Source organism: Athene cunicularia (genome assembly GCF_003259725.1).
Source record: "Athene cunicularia isolate RWA chromosome 4 unlocalized genomic scaffold, athCun1 chr4_part1, whole genome shotgun sequence".
Taxonomy (NCBI): Eukaryota; Metazoa; Chordata; class Aves; order Strigiformes; family Strigidae; genus Athene; species Athene cunicularia.
This window is the reverse complement of record NW_020799098.1, coordinates 41079354-41103555: the sequence shown is the minus strand read 5'-3', so window position 1 is coordinate 41103555 and position 24202 is coordinate 41079354. Positions and strand designations below refer to the sequence as shown.

Genomic DNA, 24202 nt, shown 5'->3' with positions numbered 1-24202 from the left:
ACCTATTTATTTATGACAGATAATACTGTAGAAAAAGTGATGACTGGTCAAACCGAGCTATAGTAGAGAAAAAGGGCAACAACAGAGAAGGACAAAATAAACCAAATTCAGCAACTCTAATTAAACTTAACCTCAGTGGAACAGAGCATGCAGCTAGCATGTTTATCTTCCATACAGGAGTGAGTGCAGCATCTTGTTTTCCAGATGCAACTGTTGGGGGGGTTTAAGCTTTTTTTGTTACAAATTATTTTAACCTAAAGAAACAACCCTGGGCAGTATAAAGCATAGTATAGCCACTGGCCAAAACAGAAACGTGCAGAAGTTAGCAGAAAACAATTCAGAAAAGAGAATTTCACTGTAAAGTGTCATTGATAAAAGTTCTCTTGGAGGGCATTTGCATATCTCCTCTTCATCACAACACAAGGTTACTGCAGGCAGCACCTGGCTCCAGAACAGAATCCACTGGAGCTGATCAGGCAAGGACAAAACTGGAACTAAAATTTTGTTTCAATTGCAAGTCTCTTTGATAACTAAATCACACAAAATGGGATAATGCTGATTTAAATTGGAAAAAAATCCGGTTAAATGAGTGACCACTTAGAAAAAGGTTCAATTCAATTACTACACAAGAATAGCCAGCGCTGAAAATGGATTAAATGATATAATGGAAGCTTAAGGTGACTGATACCATTTCCGGAGACAGGAGTTCTTTTTCCTTACTTTTTATTAAACCTTTTCCAGTACCTTTATGAAGAATAATTTAACAACCAAAGTTTTTCTTCCTGTTGCTCAATGAAATTCTTATTGTTTTGACACTACAGTTTGGTGGCTTTGAAAATGCTCAAGAAAATCTCAAACAAAAGACCTGTTAAGTGAGGAATATATCCCCAGCACTTTAATCCACAGAATTTTCTGTATGATCAGTAGTGCAAAAGAAGAGATGAAAAATAAGTCTGATGTGAAAAGTCTCTTCTCAGTTGAGTGAGCTTTTAGCTGCTGTTATTTTCCGAAAGGCCACAGTAAGCAATGAACAGTATCTGTGCTTCCTGGTGGGATCAGCAACAGTGGAGGGATCAGACACAGACGACGTTGGCAGTGGGCTGCTGGAGGTGTATGCTGAGGCCTACCAATGTATCTGTAGTTCAGTGATTTAAAGACTAAACAAAAATACTATCATCTATAAATAAATGATTATGACAAGCAATTATTCTGGAGCAAGATTGTTTTATAGATCGTATTTTGCCACAACATGTAAATGAACTCAAAGTAATTAACAAGTACAGTGTCATAATTAACTCAGTCTGAACCAAATGCTACCAGTCTATGTGTATAGATATGGAGTGCTTATGGTATAGGCCAAAGAAGTAATTTAAAATTCAAAGCAGTCTTATAAGTGATTTTTTTTTCTTCTGATTTAGCAGAGAAAAAAAATAATTTGCCTTTATTTCATGTTATTTTAAGACCACGATCTCGATCAAGGGACAGTGGTGATGAAAATGAACCAATTCAGGAACGATTCTTCCGGCCTCATTTTCTGCAGGCTCCTGGAGACCTGACTGTTCAGGAAGGAAAACTGTGCAGAATGGACTGCAAGGCAAGTACCGCCCAAAGCAGGCAACCACCCTTCGGTAACATTAGCTGACTCTAAAGCCAAGTTAGTTTTTTTTAAAGGTGTTTCACTTATTGGCAGTTTCAGTGACTGTCACTGGGTTAATTAGCCTCACTGCTGGGGAGAAAGCGGGCAGTAAAATTTGCTTCCCCTCCGATGAAAGTGCTTCAGGCAAATCTTCCAGCTCGCAGTAAACCGCCTTTTAGAATTCAGCTGTGCCAGGGTGCAGAGGGAGGCAGCCCGCGCTGTACGCAGTGTGCTTCTCCGCTTTAAGTCCTTTTACTACCTGAGTCTTGATCCCCCATTAAACTTTCAAACAATATAATCTTGATTTATGACTTTGCCTAACAGAATTAATGATGGCTTGGAGCACTTCTGTTTACTTTATGCTGATATTTTTGGGAGAAGCTATTTGTTTTCAAGCAGTACCCACAGCAAGTGACACAGCTTTCCAAAGTACAAGACTTGCTCACACAGACCGAGCATTAACTAGCGCAGGAGGTGCTGTTACTAGGTTCCACCTAAGTGGAAAGGAACGTAGAATTCCGTCATTAGTCAGCTAATGTCTTTTTGTCTACCAAGTTTTTCAGAAGAAATTAATCTAGAAAGCACTATCTTCCCATTCCACCTGAAGAGCAAACAACAAAAAAAAGGACAAAAGGTGTCACCCTGCCTTTTGTTTTGCAATGTATTATTATTTAGCTTCTAGCATATCTACACTGATCTTTTTTCAGTCACACCCATAAGACATCATGGAATTCAGGGAGTTGGCCAGAAAGTAAGTACCTGAACGCAACTGAGTCAGTATGTAATTCAGGACAGAATTAGATCTTTAAATCTTGTGGTACACCTGCAGCAGCAAACAAAACCAAACTTCTCTGAAGTAACGAGTCAGGACTCCTCCCGCGTTTCGCAGGGCTAAGGCCATTTCCCTTTACTCTGTTTACACTTCAGGTTAGTGGATTACCAACTCCAGATTTAAGCTGGCAACTTAATGGAAGACCAATTCGCCCCGACAGTTCTCACAAAATGCTGGTGCGTGAGAACGGTGTGCACTCCTTGATCATAGAACCAGTCACAGCCAGAGACGCTGGAATCTACACATGCATTGCCAGCAATCGAGCTGGTGAGAATACATTCAGCCTGGAGCTCATTGTCGCAGGTAACACCTTCATGCTGAGTTTCTGGAGGGAGCAGAAATGGAAAATGTAGGTGCCATCAAATGCCGTAGTTGAGGGCTAGGGGACAAGAAGAGGAAACCTGGCAGTAATGGAACTGGAATATATTTATTGGTGATACATCTGTGCTATTTTGTGGCATGGGTAAGCTCTGTGCAGCAGTTAAGAAAAGGCAGCCATTTTCCAGAGGCACAGGCAAGGCTACACACCAGACTAGGGACTTGAATGTGGGGTTAATGGCAATTTGTGCAGCCCCGTATCTCCCGGGGTAGCCAGGCTGCTGTGGGTGGTGTGTTTCACAGCACAGATGACTAACGCTGCTCCCACCTTCCAGTAGAGCAGCTCCTTCTATAACTAAGAGCCCATTTTCCTTTTATGCAATAAGAAGGAGCACTGTTGGACGAGCACAGTGCAGCCAGTTTATCCTGTCTTCATGCTCCACATTTCAGTTCTTTCAGGGAAGCGGGGGAACCACTCGGCTCTGTCAGCGCTTACTGCTGCCACTGTTTCCTTCAGATGAACCAGGACTGGACTTTGTGATTAACAAAGACAACACTTAAGCTTCCTGCCACTTACTTGAGATTTTTCATTATTGCTTTTTAGCATGTTGCTGAAAGAAAGGCTATGTTTTCATAGCCAAGTGTCAACATGACTGCACTCTTTATTTTTACAGCTAAGGAAGTACACAAAGCACCTGTGTTTATAGAGAAGCTACAAAACACGGGTGTGACTGAAGGATTCCCAGTGCGACTGGAGTGTCGAATCTCAGGGGAGCCCTCTCCTCAGATATTTTGGAAGAAGGAGAACGAGTCACTCACATACAACACTGACCGCGTGAGGTTAGACAAACTTGGAATAACCTCCCCATGTATAATTTCAATGACAATTTATCCTGTAACACAAATGAAAACCTAGAAGGTCATAAGACTGCTTTGTATGAACAGCATCTCATAAATATTAACTAGTTATTGTAATACTTTATAGCATTTACTCAAATTTGCAGCCAGCCTGGTGGCCAAGCCAGAATTACAATGTTAGTTTTGTTTTCCATCCTCAGACTTGAACAATTATTTTTGTACTTTAAGCAAGTGGAGAAGTAGTTTTCCTCTTCTAGAACTAAGACTTACAAAAATTTACTGGTGAGAACCTAGGCTCCTAAGTAAAGCTGTCTGCTTCTCAGCAGAAACCTGGATTCATAACTCCGCTGCACAATCAAGCAACTATGATTCAGCATTTTGTAGTCTAAGATCTATAAACTTTATCTTCAATATTTGACAACATTTTGTAGGAACATTTAAGAGCAAACTCATGATATACTGCAAGAAAAGGAACTTGTTACTGATACGGCACTGTAACAAATTGCTGCTGTCCTTCTGAATAACTAGGAGTATTTCAGTACCTTGTTCCTCAAGTGTTTTACCCATTCCCCAGAAAGTCTGGGTAAATTCTGGCAGCCCTACTGCTTAGATTAGATTCCCAGATGTCTTAATCTGTAATTGTGAAAGAGAAGTTACTTTATGCACGTTTGCTTCTTAGTTTTCAATACAGGATATTAAACTGCCAAAGTGCCAAGCATACTCAAGTTTTATTTTCCACTTGCTAATTTCAGAGAAAATTCCCTATTAATTATAAGTGGACTATAATCTGTAGGATTGGGTCTCTGTAATGGCATTTTTAAACAGTCTATGCTGTTGTGTAATTGAAATAGTAATTTTCTACTTTTCTTTTGTTTAGCATGCACCAGGATAACTATGGCTACATTTGCCTGCTTATTCAGGGAGCTACAAAGGAGGATGCCGGCTGGTATACCGTTTCCGCTAAGAATGAGGCTGGGATTGTGTCTTGCACTGCCAGGTTGGATGTTTATAGTAAGTGATTGCAATTTTCATGATCGCATTAATCCCCCCAAAACCAACAGTTCTGGAAGTTTCAGTTTGTTCACAGAATGGTTTACATTGGTCTCTCTCTCTTTTGTTTATAGTTTCTCCTCAATAATAACGATCCACATCAAGACAACAAATGCTCTGTCAAAGTACATGTCACCATCTTTCAGATACCTAAAGCAAAACAAGCATGCATGCTTTCTGTTTTTGCTTAGTGTAGTACATATAGCTAATTAACAACAGATAACGGCATGATTACATTATTTTTGTGGATCATTATTACGATTGCTCTGCTAGCACTTTCCTAACCTCTTATATTCTTTTGTACATTAGTCTGTAATACACCTGACAGCTGCCAGAAGTGCAATAGACGTTTTACGGCTTTCTGCTTAATATTCAGTTTGTTCCAAAGCAGCTCCTTACATAGTGAATGTTTCCTTAAACCAGAATCTCTGACCAGGCTTCTCATAGCACGAGTAAATGGGGGGTGGGGGTGAAGAGAGGTTGGAGTGATAAATGATGGTTCCTGTGGCAGTAGTGGGCCTTGTGAATGAGACACTTGGCTCTGCATTCTTCAGCACATGAGGGGCGTCAATGGCAGCCAGGTGATTTCCTTTCAAATAACGCTCAAACAGACCCGTCACTGTGGCATTAGTGCACGGAAACAAACCCCTTGCTGTTATCCTTCTCAGTGACACAAGGAAAGGCGCAAAGCGATGCCAAAAAGGCAAAGTAACAAACACAGACACTATTGTTTTTACTTGCCACATTTGAAGGTGAAACTGGATGCTGAGGAAAAACCACCCCACCAGGATATGAAACAAACTTACCTTTGATATAATGGTTTTCTGCTGCCCAGAAAGTAGTATCTCCTTTACAAAGGGTTGATTGTGCATCCGGCGGGCTTTGTCGCACAGCTCAATATAGTAAAATTTTTTCTTTCCTTTTTAATCTGCAGCTCAGTGGCAACAACCACCTCAGACAACTAAGCCAAAGAAGGTGCGGCCCTCAGCCAGCCGCTACGCTGCACTTTGTGACCAAGGACTAGACATCAAAGCAGCTTTCCAGCCTGAAGCAAATCCTGTCCACCTGGCAATGCAGTCCGGCCTGGTAGAGAGCGATGACCTGTAGACCCAGCTGCCACTTCCATCATCGTCTTTCAAAGCAGAAACACTGAAAGCCATTGCCTTGGCCAATGATACTCCTATGTCACTTTATGCAAAGGCAGACACCTTCAAGTACAAAAGATAAACAACGAACACAATAACCACATATTCCTTATTCATTATACCAAATTAGAAGAATAGATAGATTATTAATAGAAACGTACACATTGCACAACAAATCACATTCACCAGTTCCTTATACCTACGTTGCTTCAGCTCTTACAAATAACCCTTCTCCTAAAGGCCAACGTACATCAGAGACAGATTTTTCAGAAGAGAACACTATTTATCACTACATGCCTTCAGAAGCAGTAAGTAAACGCTACATGATCTTAATGGTGCAAGACGTTTTATCTGAGGCCTTTAGATCACAAAGAAAATTAGAATGTCTGGTTATCTATAGTTCCAAAATGGCAATGCATTCTGATAGCTACAGTGAACAAGTGCAATATTGTAAGAATAAAACAGGAAGGGACAAGGAAGAGAAACATAAGCAAATGCTGTGTCTCTGCAAACTGCTTTCTGGTCTACAATGAAACAACTATTTTGCCTTAAACACTCTTAGTATGGACAATTCTATAAAACGACATCAACACTGTAACTTTACATTCTTTTCTATTGTTCCTTTTTGCCATCTCAGAGGAGGCTGACTTACAAACATGCATCAAAGACAGTTTAAGCATTCAAGATAACAAAGAAAAAGAGCTGACATGTAATAACAGTCTACTCCAGACTGTAACTGTCAGTAACTAGAGGGGGAAAAATGCCAACAGTATGAACCACTGCAGTAGGTTACTGCAAGGGGTGGGAGGGGGACAGGGCAAGAGGTTGCAACTCTGTGTTTCCTGCAGACAGTCTGTAACCTCCTAATACTCCCATTCATGAATCTGAAAGTCCAAGGTGAGCTGAAAACTAGGGAGTGTATGTATGGGATGGTCGACGGTTCAAAGCTTGTGTAACATGTATGAGGACTTTAGAAATGTATAGTAAGTGAAAAATGGGTTGAGACTGCAATATGAATTTAAATGACAAGTATACACCACAGGTGGTAAGCTTGCAGATCTGAGGAAGATGGAAAATGAAGATGGAAAAACCATAAAATTTGCGCCCTTTTTTTTTCTTGACAAAGCATGTGTCTGTGGTAGAGTTCATTTTATTCTTCTGATTATAGACAAAGGACAGCTCTTTTAATGGGTAGAGTCTGTGCGCCCTGGCTGAAAAGCCAGAAGGCAAAACCCCATCAAACTGGAGCCCCACTGAAGTCAGATCTCACTAGGTAGTTTTAAATTAGAAGCAAATGAATTTCAGATGCAGGGGAGGGAGGGCTGGAAGAATTACTAGGCCTGACAAGAAAAATGAGCATTTGATGGTACGAGCTACAATACTTTGCTATGAAAGGAAAACACTGTATTCCTTATATGAAGCACATATATGGTATCTTTCATTATTTATAATAAAAGTGTTGAAATCTTTTATCTCAGTTCAGTTATTCAGAAGTCCTTGTACTTAGGGGTTTTTTTTTAAATTTTGTAATTGTGTACACCATATATTGCATTACTGCTATACGTGTATTGCTTTGTAAGTACACAAAGTTTGTTTTGTTTTTTTAGTGACTAATAAACTTTAGCACATAAGGTAGTACTATTCTGGTGCAGGATATGACCAGTTACGGGGATCGTTAATCTAGATTAACGTCATAATCTGTCATCTGGGAATAATCTGATTCTATTCTAGAAAAGGTATGTCATATCACTTGCCAAATTTTTTTCAACTGTGACATGCTAATTTACTTTTTCGTTTAGCTTCACTAGCATTATTTTGCCACCTTTTATTTGTATTTATAAAAAAATGTATTATCATTACTTTGGATTGTTGTGCTGATATGTGGGTTTAACATCAATAAATATTACACAAATAGAAAGTTTTCCTTCTGGTAAAGACTATTAACTGTTTCAGTACAAGCATACAAGTGTAAGATTTAGAAATTTCAAATGAGAGTTGAAATGAGGGCTACATGCAGCATCTAAAAATGACTAGAATTTATCAAAATATTCTGCCTGTGACCCAGACAAACCAAAAAGAGGAACATGACTTATAAATTCTGCAAAACTTTTGCCAAATAGAAGTACTTGGAGATGCTCTTTTTTAAAAGGTTAGAAAATACGCAGGTCTACTTTGTGTGTCTAGTAACTGCAATATGACATCACTTACAACTGAATCCAAGTAAAGGGCATGGTCCAAGCAATGTTAAATTCCTTTAAGAAGAGTCTTCTAACAAGGCAAGGTCAAAAAAAGAAAATATTTCCTTGTAAAATCCTATTAACTAGCTTCTCCGTCTTTCCTTTCTGTGCAAAGATACCAAGAAAGATGCAAGATAATCCATTTTTAATTTTAGTTTACATTTCAAACATTGATCACTACAAACAGAATTCTTTCAGCAACTGAGCGAGTACTGGCATTAGTAGTGATAACTGCAGCTGCAGTCAATGGAGTTCCGTCTGCTTACAGTAAATTTGCCTTTGGCTTAGAGACTAAAAAACTGAGACTGCTCTTGTGAGCTGCTTTAAGATGAGGTCATCATCACTTTTTGCCTCTGTATGTATGTACAGACACACACTTAAGTAGTAAATCACATCTCTAAGCAGCAAAGTTGTTTTTATGAAAACATTCAGCTGTGCTGTTACTTAGTTACTGGGGCTGTTTGGCTTTAAGAATTCAGAGATAGAAGCATGGCACAAGAAAGCCACATAATTCTCAAGCCAAAAATCTGAAATTCTTGGAAGCATCAAAATAACTTTCAGAAGTTTAATCTCTCTCCACAAACTCCAAAGACAGATAGTATGGCCTGAAATGTACTTTTTTTTTTTTAAATCATTTTACAGGCCTAACTCGAAGTCCTAACTTTTTGCAAGACTTGAGGCTTAGCTATGGGAAGACTTCAAATTATTTAGGAAGCTGCTCATTCCAAGTGTATCCAAAGCGATCGGAGACACGCTTCAACTACATTCAGGATGGTGACAGAAACCTCTGTAGGAGCACCAACACACACTGAGGTGCTAAACTCCACACACAGCAAGGTTTTCCAGCTGGTGGTGTGCCTGAACGCACAATGCCTTTACCCTGCAGCTTCATGACAACAGCAGCCACTAGTTAATTAACAGACACCTTTTTTTTTTTTTTCCATCACAGCCAACTGGGGGTTGGGGCTCAAAACCAAACTGTAGTCCTATTTGAAGCCCCAGCTTACAAATCATAGTTTTTTTCCATATTACAATTTTCACAGACCATTTTAATTCACCGAGGTCGTACACTACTAAATGCCTTGATTCCCCATGTACACCCAACTCCATCCTTACCTCTGCAAGCAGCCCAGCCGGATTCAGCATGTCAGCGTGTGCTGCATGCGTGCACGTTGGGGGGCGGGGGGGTGCAGGGTGCCTCAAACTCTTCTGTTAAACACAACAACTAAACATACTTGTCAAGCTTTTTTTGCCTGGCTCTTGGCCCAGACATCACAGCGTATTGCTGCAAAGGAGAACATAGGGTACAGAAACACGCTTCCAGGACAGGACCTTTCCAAGCCACAGCAAAAGGTGTTGCAAATGTGTGGTACAATAAACTTCCCACACAACAGGCAGCACACTTCTACAGACCAGACTGCAGACTAAGAACTAGTGGATTTCAGAGATGGCTTTTACCTGCAGCATTTGTCTGAGAAACTGCAGGAGTCATTTGTAGAAAAGGGCCCACACTATAGTATAATGCACAATTCTGTTTCTTATTAACATATTAACTCACTTCCTCCTACAATACTTAAGAGTCAGATTCACTAATCATTTTTGTAACATACATTAATCTACAATAAAAGTTTTACCATTCAGATTCTGTATTAACTTCAGCTGTACAGTCTCTGTTTACTAATTCATGTTTAATAATGTATAATAAACAAAGACCTAAAATCAAATGTAATTCTATCAGCACAACTGTAAGGAAATCCAAAGATCTTGAACTGGAGGTGAATGACGTCATTTCAGGTATGGAACAACAGCAACTTTAAAGAATTTCAGTCTGTAATGTTCCAGATCCACTTTCCACTAGGAAAAAAAGTGTAATTACATCATGTAGATCTCCAAATCAAAACCAGGCTCTGCTAGTTGTTTCCCTCAAAGTCCTGTATACAAGAAGCATAATGGTTTAAAATCTTACTAGAAGACTGGAGTAATTTTAAAATTATTCTTAAACTTTTTCTGAGCAAATCCATTAGACAACCAACTTCATAAGAGCAGAACAAAGTTTTCATTTGTGATTTAGTGTTTTCTTGAAATATATGAAAATGGCTACAAGAAAATGCACACCTACTGCTAGTAACTGTCACTCTAAACCAAGGAATTTTGGGTCAGCCTATACATGCTAAAAGTGGAGACAGGAGTGTCAGCGTTTCCAATCTCTAATTCCAAGGACTAAGACACCAGTGATCTGTCTCTGTCCAGGACAAGCGGCATCCAAACCTACGGTGACACAAAAAGAACAGATCGCCTTAAGCTGAAACGAAGCAGCTGATGATCAGTGTGTCTCCACTGCCCTCACTTCACAGTTCAGGTTTGTCCCAGCTGCGTTTGGCAAATCAGAGTCCAGGACTGAGCTCCCAGCGAGCACAGCCGAGCTCAGGGTGGAAGTCAGAGGAAGCTGACACAGCAGAGCATTAACCAGCAGTTAGTACAGCGTAACTACAGTTCCTATTTCTGGAGGATAATACGGTGAGGGGAGCTCAAATGAGTTGTCCTTTTCAGAGACAAAACAAAGTTCATTACTTTGGCAATGCACATACCATTTCAAGGACAGCTTCAGCTGAACACATCGGCATAAACGATTTCTTATGAAAAAAAGTCACCTCACTATTAATAATCTAGTATATTTGGTTCTCCCCCAAAGGGAGAAACATCACCTCAATTAATCAGTGAGGATACAGGCACATGATAAGCATTGCTGGAAGCCAGATAATGCAGCATTAAGAGAGAGGCACCATGGTGCTAATAGAAACAAAGATTTTGCAGAAAATTTAATAAACATCTTTGGAAAAACATGTAGTAAATTAACCCCGCCCATCTGATGTTTACAGACTGAGTACAGCTGCAGTGAGTAGCAGAGAGCTTAGCATGACCTCCACTCCCGTGCCCTGAAAACTATGGTGAACTATAAAACTACAGGTGCTCTCCATTCTATACGCTCCCCCCCCCCCCCAAAAGAGCCACAAGAACCTGCGGAGGACAGATGCAGTTCCAGCCCACTACTGGCAGGGCTGTCTCACCAACAAAAATCATACATACACACCAGATGGCACCTATACAAAACACACGCAATCATTACAGTGTTCTTTCCTCTAGGGTTGCTGGAAGTTTTCAGTAGAAATCTACCAACTACCTGAAAAAAAGAGGATGAGAAGTCAGACTGATGGCAGCAGGAAGTAAAACACTAACTTAAAGGTTTCCACAGCTTTTCAACATATAGGTGAAAATCTGTTTACGATGCAGCCCTCCAAATATAGGTGCAACATCTACTTTTAGTGCACTTAGCGTGAGAAGTGCAGAGCTGGGTGATCTGCAATTAGAATCCACAAAACATCAAACTGCTTCACTAACATGCTTCAGCATCACCACACAGTCGACCCACAGTTATCCCTAGAAAAATTGTTCAAAATAACGCAGCAATTTCAAATCCATCAACGTGCTACACATGCGAGGCCATCTCAGCAGTGTTGGCCAGTGCCTGGGAAATGGCAAGTGAGCGTGCAGCGTGGGATCCGTTTGCTCAGGCAGAGTCACTGCGGTGACATCTGCTTCCCACGCTCCCACTCACATGACCCACATGTGCCTTCAGTGATACCAAGGAAAATTTGGTCGATTTTACTTGTGTGTTGCCTCAACATGTTTGACACCATCATACCCAATCTGGCAATTTGTTACCAAATCTCCAAGAAGCCAAAGCAATTTTAGTTTTAACAACTATGACAGAAAGATTCACTTTTATTTCAGAGTATGACACTATAATGGTGAAGTACATGAAGAAAAAAAGGAGGAAAAATAGTAAATTGAATCTGATTTATTTAAAGAGTGAAAAAAACACAACTGTAGGTGATCTAAAGATGTCTGGCAAGGTACAGGTAATATTTGTTACTAACTCAACAGACATCTATAGTGAAAAGAAGCCTTCAGCACATGGTCTGAAACGGAACAGTGTGGGTGAAAATGAAGTGTAATCTGGGGCTTCAGCAGAGTTCTTTTAAGACCCAATGCTCTTTAACGGCTTCTCTCCACCACATTTGCCCTGTCTGTTCAAACACTGATTGATTACTTGAATTAAGTGGGTGTACCTGATCTTGGAAAGTTCAGTTTTCATTCGCTTTATTTAAATGAACTATGTTATGCTTGAAAAGGAAAAAAAAAAAGTCACATAACTGCAACTGACAACCGAGGTTTCAGTTTCAGGCAATACAACCTCACACTATGGAACACATCAAAGGAGGACAGTTTGTCTAATAGTAATAATCATGACAATGTATGTTTTAATTGCAGATAATAATGTAACAAAGAGATTCTTTCTATCCATATTGCACTGAACTTAATACTGAAATCCTTTCCATCTTTATAAAATCGTGCCTTACATTCCCAGATAGCTCCTGACTTAGACTTTACAAACCTCGTAACAGCAATGCCAGTTATCCTTTGTATCTACACAGGCAACTCTGCTTACCTAAAACTAGGTAGAGATACAAACCAAATCATTACCGATGGAATAATGCCTTAGGATAGACTGCCCTCAGGAGGCCACAACGAAATCTCTTCATATGGGATGTAACACTAACCCACTCACCACGCTCTAACTCAGCACAATTTATGTGCTTCTGTTACCATAAAAGAAAGTCTGTAAACACTGTTCCTCGCGACAGCTCCTACTTACAGCTGCAATATTTTAAAAACAGCAAAAGCAAAACCACCTCACCAACATTTTCTGTGTCCTGCTAGAAACCTCTGCTGCTGATCATCAGTTGCGACACATGCCGCAGAAGCAAGAAGACTAACATAGTTAACTACCACAAGATCTAAGTTACAAACACATTTCTTAAGAGATAAGCGGAAGTAAGGCTCCAGTGACCTATCTAGGAGGAAAGAAACAGTAGTTGATCATCTTCCCAACCAGTAGAAATAATGCAGAGAAGAGATACAAACCTACTAACTTTCTAGGCCTACAATGTGCTCCAACTGAAGCCCAGAACATGCAAATCATACTACCTATAAACTGAATCAAATGTAAAGGCAAGAGAAGAACAGTTTTAGGTTTCCTAACCTGGCAGTGACAAGGTAAGGCACATAAATGAGTAAATACTGCAATACACAATCTTCTTTTAGCAAGGAAAACCTTTGTGAAGCAGAAACCCAGTTGTGTTAAAAAAATGAAAGCAATAATTAGAGGTGAGTCAGAAAGCGGGTTGCTGTACAGAAGGACTGCATGCCAAATTAAATGACAGCTGCAAAAGCAGCCACCCTCAAAACAGGCCTTCATGGTCTGTCTAGAAATTCTGGGTGGGTGGTGAAAGGCCCTGCAGGTACCAAGTGACATGGAGTAGGGCAGGAGAAAAAAATGTGGAGTGCAACAGAGTAAGTTAAAGACCAGACCTGGACAGCAACCTCCTTTCAAATGCTCCCAAGGCTAGATCATAATGCAAAGTTTCAGTGTATTCCTGAAAAAACAGTTGTAGGAAGAGAAGTGCAGAAACACAGAGTAGTGGGAATTTGTAAAACAGTTCATTCTAAACCAAAAAAAAAATGTAGGAAGATGTTGGTACCTAACAAAAGATTACAGGAGAGTTTTAAGCAATATAACAGGTGAAGAAACATCACATGTGTAAGAGCACACATTTTTACTTCTTCTAGGAATGGAATCACAGAAACTTTGTATGTCTAATAAGAGAGTGGACTGTAGTTTTCAAAATTTTTTTAAAAATTCAAATTTCAAAAAGGCTGGCTTTGTGATGGTAACTTTTATTTCTGCAAGAATATTGACCAAGTTTATTAATAAAGACAACAGTCCACTACTGCAAACTTCCATAAAAAAGCAGCAGCTTAAAATAAGGAAATATACTAAAATGAAACCAAAAGGACTGTCAAATGAAGATGCAATGCTTGATGACACAACACTAAGACTGTATGCACAGAACTTCAGTATAACAACTTTAAATACACATGACAAATTAGACATTTTTTTTTGTGGAGAGGGCATGGATTGAAAGCTACTAGATTTTAAAAGTCAATCTGTGTAAAACCTACAGTCTAGCTGCAGCAGTCAAATAGAATCTGTCACTGAATGTAAAATTTCCAGATAGATCAGAGTGTAGACCAACAATTTGCCACAGTGCCTACACACTGAGCACCTGTGCCTGAATAAGGCAAGTTGATGATCAAAATAAAAAGCAAAGTGCTCAGGGAAGGGAAGGTCACAGAGGAAAAAAAAAAACAAACCAAAACCAAACCTCTAAACAAAACGCTAAAGTAGTTTTTGGTACCATGAAGGAACTTGAGCAAAACCTCTACAGGCAACACATTTGAAGGCTTTGCCCCTCAGAGGTTACAGAGGAGAGTGACAAATGGCTGGGACCAGGGGCTATCACTGCCTAATTCTAAAGGAAATCAAGTAACTGCAGTGTGAAACTTCTGAGTTAAAATTGCCTCCTTACAAAATGACAGGAAGCTGGCAAAAGTGAAGCAGGATTTGGGGAGTTTGCTGGGTAGAGGGATCACTTGTTTTTAAAGAAGAGATTCCAGAGGGATCCAGGGAACTACAAACTCATTTTATTTTTCTCTACATAGCAAACTGCCAGAAGTTGTTCCAAAGCCATGGAAACAACTGAATAAATACTGAGGAAAGTCACAGATGCTTTTGCAAAGCAAAGTCATGTTCGATAAACATTTTAGAGTTCTTCTAAAGACTAAAAAGAGATGAGAGTAAGGAGATCTAATCCAGCATGCTTGAAATTCTAAAAGGCATCTGACGCACTCCCTTGCCAAAAACCATTAAAGATGCTGTGCTGCCAAGAGAAGCTGTCATATCAATAAATTGTTTCAAGATAGGAAAGAAAGGGTAAGAATCAGCAATCGTTCTTTCCTAAGGACATGGATCGCCAACAGACCACCAGGCACCTATGCTGAGGGTAGCAAAGCACAGTCCATTCTGAAGGGTTCTGAGACAGCAACTTGAAAAACCCACAGTATTGTCTACTAACACTAAGGTACTCAAAGGAATAAAGGCGGAAAGGAATTAAACCAAAAATTGCAGAACCATTGCACTGAGGAAACAGATGTTAAAACCAGAAGACTAAATTTACTGTAGATGAATGGGAGTAATTCACACTGGGGAAAATACAGAAAACCAGACCTAAATACATATGTAAGGAAATGGACTCCAAGTTGACTATTAATTATTCAGGACTGAGTTATTATTCTTATATAGCTTCTGAAAACATAAGCGTAAAGGTTAGGAAAAGGCAAAACAATTGGGTATTATTTTTGGAAGCAATAGAAACCAAAACCCAAAACTTTTTTTTTTTTTTCTAAAATAAATCCACAGTGAATACTGTGAGCATTTCCACCTGCTCCTTCCTCCTCGAGAAATTGGAAAAGTAAAGCAGAAGACAATGAAGACAACGTAAGGCACAAAAGTTTTCCAGCAACAAGCAACTAAAAGAAATAAGATTCTTCAGTTTGAAACAAAAACAATTGAGGCAGGCAGGATACCATTGAGCTCTACAAATTCAAGAGCAACACATTGAGAGCACCACAGGGTTGCTATAATGTCTCATCAACTGTGAGAAACTGCAGGCCTCAACCAGAGCTATCAAATGGCAGATTCAAACATACCAATCACAAATTGCTGGAGGTACATAAGTCTTCTACGGAGACATCACCATGCACTGGATCTGTTACTGACCCTACACATTCACTACTTCCACAGTCCGAGACATGACACCAGGTCAGACAGAACCCCAGTCGGAAAAACAGGTATGACTTCTCAGAGTAGCTGTACACAGTAAATGCTGAAATGGATCACTGCTTTTTAACTAGTTTTCAGTTCTAATTTACCACTTTGAAGAAAAGTGAAAAAAAGATATTTTAAAAATATGACTTTAAGGCTGCAGACACTTCAGTCTAGTCCTATAGCAACAGCAGTAATAAAACCATAGTATGTATCGCAAATTTTTTTAAAAATTACTTAGCAGTATACTGAGATTCTTCTGGGGGTGTTATTCCAGATTTTGATCACAAATATAAACTAAAAATGCCATTGCTGATAACATTTAACAGTTCCCTTACCGAACAAAACAAGGGATAATAGTAATCAGGGTCAGAACTCACTACGATAAAATTATTTTTAGCCTCTTAATTTTGCCTTCTGGTCAAGATAGTCACACAGGCTTTGCCTATAAAATACTAAGGACAGGTACTGGCAGCGGCCATGTTACTAATCTACTTGACTAGTGAATATGGGAGTACCAGCTGTCCTTCCTCACCTGTAGTGCCCTCAGAAAAAATTAATATATTCTCTGGCCAACTCCTCCTAGGAAAGAGAAGCACAACTAGCAATTACGTTTCTGGTGCAGACACATAGGACACATAACTTTTCTCAGCAAGTAACACCATCTCTCTACAAAGGGGTAACATTAGGATTCAGACTCCTGAGAGGACTACACCTTTAGTGGTACTTTATATTCCAAAGCGAGTAACACAACCAACTCCAAACCCCCCTGAATGTACAACCATTCCTTGTATTATTTCTCAATACATACCTGCGAGAAGCTTGAACATGCACTGTCTTCTGGCACAAAGACAAAATTTCTCAGCTGCACAAGTGAAGAAAATCTCAGACTTTAAAGACTCAAAGTTATCATCAAGTGAGATCTCTTCTTTCTGTACTTCGGTTTGTGCCAAGACGGGAAGTAATTTCAAAAGCTGAATCAACATCTGGATTGTGATGCAATGAACACCGGAGCTAAGAAGTGAAGGTCCTAAACCACATGCATAGTTTTCTTCAGAGGTGATAAAAACATCAATTACCAAAAATTACTTGATCTCAATAGAAAAGCCTGAGGTCAAATTTTTGATAATTTTTCAGCAAGAGAAGAACACTCAGGACCATTTACAGCTGAATAATTACTTTGCTTCAAAAGCTGCTTTGAATAAAATAAATGGCTATTTTATTGACTGTACATACATATTAAAGAGCATCAACATAACACAGTTAAACCGAGCTCTCAAGAACATATACAGCAATACACCTCCACTTCACTCTGGAAATGGGATGTGCTTTCTAAACATCTACTGAGTCAGTAAAGTCTTTTATGCAGCCAGGGCTGCAACTCTGCTGTTCACCAGTGTACGTGCAGCTCAAACTGAGAGTATTAGAGCATTAGCAACTCCACTGACCAATGCACAGACCTTCCCTGTCTATATGCAACTGATACTGGATTACACAAGCGCTGTACATACATCGAAGACTGCAACCAAGCAGGTTTTGTCTTTATAAAAACACACTGTGTATAATTAAATCTCCTAAAGGCAATTCACATATGCTGAAGATACAGAAGCTCCTACCTTTGTAGTATTAGCCACAAACAAACAAAACCCAAATGAAACTCCCTGACGCTTTGTAGGGACTAACTGATAAGAATAAAAAATTACACAGTTTGCAATCTTCAGCCTACATGAAAAACTTGATGCAATCATACCTGCTAATCAATATACATGCCCCTGCAATTTATTAACCTCTGTATAACATAGTTTGAATAAAATCTCTACTCCATCCCAAACTGGAAAACACAACTTTATAAAAATACAGTGCTTTAAAAATGTATCAGCACATTATTTAAAATCATCACTACACAAAAACCAGATCTTTTTCAAATTGTTACACACACAGACTTCAGAGTACCAAATGGAGTCTACCAGGTAGCTAAACATACGTGCTGGAACCCACTGCTGCTGAATTTCTCCTCTGACTTCAGAATATCAAGGGAATTACGTACATGAATCTTCAACTAATTTCCACCACCCCCACCCCTTTAATTATTTATATATTACCATCATGATTATTTAAGGAGGTACTTATTCAGGGCAGTATTTAAGTCAGAAGCTGCAAGCCGCCATCTACAACTAGAGTACTCCCTGTAACATAAGGAGACTCTAGAAGAAAGACAACAGCTTGTGCAACTTCACGAGGCTCTCCAAATCTTCCAAGGAGAATTGCTTTCTTCAACTGATCTTCTTCCAAATGAGCAGTCATCTCTGTGTGAATAAAGCCTAAGAGAGGAGAAAAGTTTGAAGAGTTACCTAACCTTCAGCTGTATTTCTCTAGCAGATTTTCCCTGGAATCCTCCAAAGTGAAATCTACTAGCACAACTCAGCACCAGCTACCATTCTTTAAAGTCTCAGAAGTCAGTTTACATCATTTTGTAGCCCAGAAGAAATTTTTACCTAATGTCTTCCATTTTTGAAAGCACTGATTTTATCACAAAAATGCAGAGATCTGTAAAAATCCATGGAGAAAAAAAAAAGGTAACTCTAAAATTGGGCCTCAAAACTGTATTTAGTATCACTTTTGTGAAAGACAAAATACAGTTATTTCACCAAAACATTCTCAATGAAAACATAGCTATAAAATCTCTGACAAGAAATCCCTACAGCTTGCAAGTGTTTCCATTATATTTTAGAACTTATGACAGCACTTACATAATTTCTATTATAGCACTCATTTGAATAATATTTCTTGACAAGTTTGAAGGATATTTCTTTACAACTTTCAGTTATCTGAGATCCAGTTTTCCCACTGCTGCACTTCTCTTTGCATAACCTGTTGCTCCATAGAGAGCTGATCTTACCTGCTTTCTAGCTGAAAGAAGGGAAGGTCTCAGTTTTGCTTTCTACTGTACAACTGTGCCCTTTTATAATGGGACTGGACCCTACAGTGAGCTGCTCAACTCAATAAACAATAAAAAGTACTTTTCCTGCCTAGCTCAGAAGCTGAACTGGTTCATGGAGAGGTCTGAAAGGCCTTAGAGCTAGCACAAGGTAAGCAACAGAGTACACAGCTATGAGTGGAAGAAGTCAGAAAAGACAGAAGGATTTTTCTTTAAGGGTGGTGGTTTGCTTGGACTAGATCATCTTGTGAAACCGCAGCCTTGTCCTCACATAACTTAGAACTTTCTTTCCAGACTCTCTTTTTCTACAAGGATAGACAGGGATGCTGTCATGCCAGCTTCTCATGGTCTTTCATGTTTCTCTAATAACAAATAAGCATTCTCAAGCAAGAGATGAGGGTAGCTGTCTGTATATAATTTGTTCTAATCCTTCCATCTGCAAGGACAGCAGGTTTTGAAGGAGGAACAAAGGAAAAAAAGAAAGACATTTGTTATGCAATAATGGATAGAGGAACAGGTAGACACACTCTTCCGAATTTCTCAGTGTTCCCTTAAAAAGACTGAAGGTTTTATAAAAGAATGTATTACACTTTAAACAAACAAACAAAAAAAAGACCTTAAAAGCATTTACTTACAAAAGTTGAATAATAGCAATTTGTCTTAAATTACTTTCAGAGTACAGCAAATATTCTAGCAGTCTTGATGATCACGTATTGCAAGAGTCAAGGATGTAGGAACTTCCCCAAAACTAACCTGGAGCAACCACGTTGACTCGAATTTGCTTTTTTGCTACTTCTTTAGCAAGAGAGCGTGAAAATCCAACTAATCCTGCTTTGCTAGCACTGTATACACTTTGACCAGAGTTGCCTTTAAATCCTACAATACTTCCTATAATAAAGAAACATCAAAGAGAAGATTAAATTATTAATTTGAAACCTTGTACCAGCTTTATTCTTTCAGTTTTAAATTTGCAATGGAAAAATGAGATTAAAAGAAAATGAATTAAAAGTATATTACTAAATGTACTTTATATCTTACTGATGGGATAAGTAAACCCCTTGATTATCTGCGATTTTTGTGGAATCCGTATATCTATATTGACCAACAGGAGAGTAAAATGAAGAGCTTTCTAAAAAAACATCCTTGCACAGGGTAAAAAAAAAAGAAAAAAAGAAACCAACTGCACCTATTTGATTCTTAGTTAATAACTAGCAGCTGGTAGACCTAGGTACTGAAAGAGCTGATAAAGAATGGTAAAATTATTTTTTCAGTAAAATAAACTCTGAGGTGTTGATTACTGAAACAAGTTGGTATTACATTTAGAAGTTGCTGAAATTACACAAAAGAATAAGCACTCATAAAGAAATGCTAAATATAGACTGTCTAAATACAAATAAAATAAGTTAATTGTAACAAGTAACATTTTAACATGCTACACCTGCTAAACCTTTGGAGAAAACTAGTGCATAGAATTCCACTGGATTAGACAAGCAACTTACCTATATTGACAATAGCACCTCCCTGTTGCTGAATCATGCTTTTTACAGCAGCTTTGCACGTCAACATTGTTCCCAAAAGGTTAGTGTGAATCTGGGCTATCATATCTTCAGTCTTGGTTCTCAGTAATAAACCATCCCTGACAAACAGACCAAAAAACCAAAAAGAACTCACTGAACAACATCAATGATCACATTTACTTATAATAAAACATGACTGATAAATGCAATATTAATGGGGATTTGCATGGTTCTATACGTTCTAACATTCAAAATGACATTGCAAGGACAACACATAGCAAGAAAAAAGTTAGCTATGCTTCTCTGGCAGCAAAGACTCATTTGCAGAGTGGTATCAAGAATTGTTTGGGGAGGGGAAGAAGTAGAAGAAAGAGGAGCAGAGGGACTCAAATTCAGAATGCAGAAACTGAAGTGAAAGCTCTATCATGTTAGAATTTTACTGTCATCAGGAACAAAATACTGCTGAGCACTTAATATTGTTTTCAGATGTGCTCATTAACAATACTCTTACTAAATGCAAAAGCCCTTAGAACCTTGCAATAAGGTGCCATCATCCAGAATGACACACAATCTTGTAACAAACAACTAACCTGTTGATCCCAGCTGCATTAACCAAATAGTTAATAGGACCTAAATTCCTCTGCATCTCCTCAAATGTACTTTGGACTTCTTGTTCGCTGGAGACATCACAGCGAAGTGCCAGATGTCCTGCTATATTGAAATAAAGGCACATTATAATAAAAGACAGTAAGCCATTCAGAAACCTTCTTCAGAATTTATTAACTCAACTACAACACCAAATGTTGAACTAATTATAACTTGAGAAACCCATTTAATCTCCAGAGAATTAAATCAGAACAATTTTCAAGTATTGTATTGATTAGTTACATGACAATTTCTTGTTTTATATCTTTGGCCTTTTGAAATCAGAAATTCAGCATGAGCAGACTGGTCTCAGTTCTGGCTTGGTCCCGAGCCATGGATGACTCAACTCATAACACCTCCCTGTTGTGACCTTAAACAATTCCTTTCATCTTACAATTCGTATCTTGCGGATAAAATAGCTAACATACTTAACTTTCCCAAAGAATATTGTGAAAACAAAATTGTACTGATAGAGCTTTTCTTTCAAATTTCTCAGTCTTTGTTTTCATTTTGATCTAGTTAAACAATGACGTTCATTTAATGACTTACTACTTTTACAAGTCACCTAAGCATTGGACAGTGAAGAAGTAATTGCAAAGCAGCATACATACCACCAAGATTACATGCAGTGGTTTGGGCTACTTCCAGATTTCTAGCAATAATCGCCAGGTGGCAGCCTCTCTGTGCCAGCAATTCTGCAACAGCTTTTCCTATTCCTCGGGATCCTCCAAAAATGGCACAAACCTTGCCCATCTTCAAAAATAATTCACAAATTACAAATAGAAGATGAATTTCAGGTCCAGTATAGCAAGAGAATAACCACTGTTCTGCCATCTTCACAGCTCTTACTAGTTTGTATCATTTTGTAGTATCAGTATAGTGATTTGTTAATTTTTTTTATTCACCAGAAGTTAGACACCACTTCTAAAAATGCAAGTTAATTCTTCATGATTTCTGAACTAATAAAAAAATTAAACATGTAATCTAGCATTTCAATACTAGTGTTACAGCAGCTCCTAATTTAGTTGATAAAATGTGACATATATCTAAAGGTCATAATGTATCACTCAGCTGTTTATTCAAAGCAAATGTCCTTTTAACGATGTTGTTCTTGCAGGCACTGTTCTTGTACTGATGTAATTTAGCCTCAAGGTCTCACTCCATCCTAAGTATCTATGTTGGACATCCACGTTGCAAACATTACTGAGTATGATTTGCAACTACTGTATTTACACTAGTTTAATACTAAGTTACACTATATAATACTCTGCTTTACCACTAGCCTTAGGGTTATTTCTCCTTTTGAAGAAAAAAAAAAAAAAAAAGCTTTCTGAAATGTGAAATGATTCTGAAGTAGCTAGCTTAGGTGTTCAGGAAGGAGTGTAAGGAGAAAGGACTTCTGCAGAATGACGTTTTATTCTGCAACCTCTAGAAACCAATCAGCTGCTCTGAGATTTCCTGAGGAGCCAGAGGCAGAATACAAGCAATGGTAATGAACCTCTTCTCCATACATTTGAATAAATCCTTTTTGAACCCAATTATACTTTGTCTCCATAACATCCTGAGGCAACGACTTTCATTATTTGTGAAAAAGTACTTCCTTTTGTTCTTAATTTGCTCTCTAGATAATACTATGCACTCCTCATATCTTTCCCTTAATGTTCATAACTTCAGAGGTTCTCTTCTGTATTTTAGCCCCCATAGCTTCTTTCAGGTCTATTTAGTTACTCTTATATATATGGAACCAACTCTGTATCTCTAAAGACTGTCCAAGCTCTTAATCCTGCCACCCTCCCTTTAGCATTACTTAGGTCTATTATAGGCTTTCTGATGTGCGATAACCAGAGCAGCATGTACCGTTAAGCATACAAGGACACCATCAACTCATACAATGACATAATAATTTTGGTTTTCTCTGACAGGGCCTGAAAGAACAGCTGGTCCTTTTCTGCAACAAAGTAAGCACAGATGCTTGAAATCAGCCCATGTGTCTGCTTCCACTGGCAATCTGAAATCCACTTCCTAAAAGCAGGAAGAGGATTAAATACTTGCATGTCAGGTGGTGGCCCTTTCAACAGAACCCACAGAAAACGTCCTGCATGAAGACAATTCCTTAGTGATAAAATGGGCACCACTGACTCACCAGAAAGACTAATCCTTTGGGCACACTTCAGTAGGTAGCCTGACTGCAAGAGATGAATCGAGAGGTCTCGCAGACTGGCAACTACTGCTCTTATTGTCTTAGCAGACTGAAGGTGCAACCAACCAACCCATATTTTGTTGACTGATTTTTCTGTTAGAAACAAAGTCTGTCTGCCTTTGCTATCATGACTCATCTTTTACTGAATTACTACAGTAACTCCTGGAAGTTCTTGCCTACTTGTTGCAGTAATGTGGTACTAGGATTTTCTCCTTCGTATTCTGTTCTTACCAGCACTGAGCATACCTACTCTTTGTATTTGAAATATGGAATAATACAGATCCAGGGGGATCTCTGGAAGTCATCTAACTCCTCCACCCCTCAGCGATGTCAAGGGAACAATCTTACACTGTTTATAAATGCTGTCAGACTTCTATATGTTTTCCAAATAACTCTAAACGTGCTTAGCTACACAGGACCTAAAAAGCTGCCTATGCAAAGAGAACTTTAAAACATATCATTCTACCCTTCCTAGCCTCTTTGAGAAGGGGAAAATTCTTAGTGATTCTACTGTTCTTAGAAAGAATAGCAGGAGTTCCTTGTCCATTACCCAAGTATTTACAGGGGGCGGCGCATAAGGCCCATTTCCAGTGCAGCACGATACAGCTGGTGGCTTAGCACAAGAGTGCCACACAGATTCTCTGGAGCTCTGACTTAGGAGACAATAAATGCAGTAGGAGTAATAACGCTATATTCCCTGGTCAAATAAAGTTAGGGAAAAACAAGTATCTTCTGAGCAACAGGCTCTTCTAGGTCGCCACACAGCACAGACGAGTGCCTGTGCAACCTTTGTCCTCAACGTCCTTTCTCTTCTCTCAGAACCAGCGATTTGATCCCTGAGCGCCAGGGCTGCAGCGGCACTCCCCCTGACCGCCTCAGGCGCACGGCACCGCACCCGCTGGAGGACACCCGCCAACAAAGGCGGCTCGGGGTGCCGCAGCCAGCCGGGCCGAGCCGGGCCGCCCCGCGCCACCGCCCGCACCTGCGCGCCCTCAGCCGCCTCTGGACACCGCCCCAGCCCCAACCCTCCAGTACAACCC

At 39.2% G+C, this 24202-nt stretch overlaps 3 protein-coding genes across 4 annotated transcripts in view; 1 reads left to right on the top strand and 2 right to left on the bottom strand.

Annotated features, from left to right (window-relative positions):
- Window positions 1-7757, top strand: part of PALLD (palladin, cytoskeletal associated protein) — a 199652-nt gene extending 191895 nt beyond the window's left edge. Inside the window, exons 16-20 of the mRNA XM_026846885.1 lie at window positions 1462-1594; window positions 2564-2771; window positions 3461-3626; window positions 4522-4655; window positions 5629-7757. Coding sequence (XP_026702686.1) covers window positions 1462-1594; window positions 2564-2771; window positions 3461-3626; window positions 4522-4655; window positions 5629-5801 — 814 coding nt within the window. The 3' untranslated portion in view covers window positions 5802-7757. The remainder of the gene's footprint in view (window positions 1-1461; window positions 1595-2563; window positions 2772-3460; window positions 3627-4521; window positions 4656-5628) is intronic.
- A 9215-nt stretch (window positions 7758-16972) lies between these two features.
- On the bottom strand, window positions 16973-21729 carry CBR4 (carbonyl reductase 4). 2 transcript variants are annotated; one of them, XM_026847304.1, is made up of 5 exons: window positions 21574-21729; window positions 20908-21025; window positions 20300-20436; window positions 19554-19688; window positions 16973-18183 (listed from the first exon to the last, which is right to left on the bottom strand). In XM_026847304.1, the coding sequence occupies exons 1-5, from the start codon at window positions 21713-21715 to the stop codon at window positions 18005-18007; spliced, it is 711 nt and encodes a 236-aa protein (XP_026703105.1). In that variant the 5' UTR covers window positions 21716-21729; the 3' UTR covers window positions 16973-18004. The 2 variants fall into 2 exon arrangements, with proteins under 2 accessions (XP_026703105.1, XP_026703104.1); XM_026847303.1 differs by having other exon boundaries at window positions 16978-18183; window positions 20908-21028.
- A 1991-nt stretch (window positions 21730-23720) lies between these two features.
- The window catches only part of LOC113479248 (glycine-rich cell wall structural protein-like), a 2399-nt gene continuing 1917 nt past the window's right edge, over window positions 23721-24202 (bottom strand). The window contains exon 3 of the mRNA XM_026847009.1: window positions 23721-23815. Within this exon, the coding sequence (XP_026702810.1) occupies window positions 23721-23815 (95 nt within the window). The remainder of the gene's footprint in view (window positions 23816-24202) is intronic.

Coding starts and splice junctions, on each gene's coding strand:
- CBR4 (XM_026847303.1), bottom strand. CDS start 21,715: ATGGGCAAGGTTTGTGCCATTTTTGGAGGATCCCGAGGAATAGGAAAA. Junction 19,689..20,299: donor AGGTGCTATTGTCAATATAG/GTAAGTTGCTTG, acceptor TCTTTATTATAG/GAAGTATTGTAGGATTTAAA. Junction 18,184..19,553: donor AGTCAACGTGGTTGCTCCAG/GTTAGTTTTGGG, acceptor CTCCTCTCTTAG/GCTTTATTCACACAGAGATG.